This window comes from Cenococcum geophilum (genome assembly GCF_001692895.1).
Source record: "Cenococcum geophilum 1.58 unplaced genomic scaffold K441scaffold_185, whole genome shotgun sequence".
Classification (NCBI taxonomy): Eukaryota; Fungi; Ascomycota; class Dothideomycetes; order Gloniales; family Gloniaceae; genus Cenococcum; species Cenococcum geophilum.
Window position 1 is genome coordinate 1,881 of NW_027137743.1, and position 1,170 is coordinate 3,050.

At 24.6% G+C, this 1,170-nt stretch overlaps 1 protein-coding gene across 1 annotated transcript; it reads right to left on the minus strand.

The window, feature by feature from the left end:
• Window positions 1-446: 446 nt before the first annotated feature.
• K441DRAFT_88434 (cytochrome c oxidase subunit II C-terminal) lies at window positions 447-1,170 on the minus strand. Its single transcript, XM_067654510.1, has one exon. It carries the CDS (start codon window positions 874-876, stop codon window positions 613-615), a length of 264 nt encoding a protein of 87 aa, XP_067496004.1. The 5' UTR covers window positions 877-1,170; the 3' UTR covers window positions 447-612.

The following is a 1,170-nucleotide window of genomic DNA, read 5'->3' on the forward strand; positions in this document are numbered from 1 at the left end:
ATTGATATCACTCAATGTTAATAAGGCCAATTAAACTTTCCATTTCTTTAACCGCTTGGTCGGCACGACTTGCATGACCAGAATCTTGTAAACCAGAATGTCTTATATTTAATTTACCATATTCCAACTGAAGTTTAATATAAGATTCCCTACATTGGTTAGCAAATTCGAATTTTTGTTTAATTGTATCGAAAACAGGAAAATCCCTACATTGATCCATAGGTCTATCAAAGTTATTAACATCATATCTCATGGATCATTGTCTTAATTGTGTTTTTGTTCTTAACAGTGCTATCATATTAAAAAAAAAAGTTACGTTTTTAAAATAAAAATTTTATTTTAACGTAAATAAATATGTTATTCACATATTAATATATATTTTTATAAATTATAAAAAAAAAATATATATTAATATATTTTTATAAATGTGTATAAAATTTATTATACACTACTATTAATTATTATAATTAAATTTAAATCTTAGTTTATAATTATATGTGTTTATATATTTTATATAAAAATATTATATAATATTATATCAACATCTTTTTTGATTCTTTGGTCATTATCTATTAATACTTTTTTAAGTATTGTATCTTATTGTTCTAGTAATCAAGCTAAAAATTTTTCCAGTGATACTGATTGTACAACTATAGGCATAGAGCTATGTAATATACCACATATTTCTGAACATTGACCATAATATGTACCTAGTCTATTTATAAGAACAGAAAATTGATTTAATCTACCAGGGAAAGCATCACATTTAATTCCTAATGCAGGAACAGCAAATGAATGTATTACATCTGCAGCTCCAACTATAAATCTGGTATGTGTTAATTCAGGAAGAATTACTCTATTATCTACTTCTAACATTCTTAAGGCTCCTTTTTCTAAGTCTGATTCTGGCACTAAATATGAATCAAATTCTATAAATGAATCATCACTACTTAAAAAATCCGGATATTGATAACTTCAATATCATTGGTGACCTTCTGCGTATAATGTTATAGATGGATCTGTTACTTCATCCATTAAATATAATAGTTTAAAAGATGGAAAAGCAATTAATATTAATATTAATGCAGGAGTTATTGTTCAAATTAGTTCTATTAAAGTACCGTGGTTTAAATATTTATTACTTATTGGAGATTTACTGCTAACAAAATT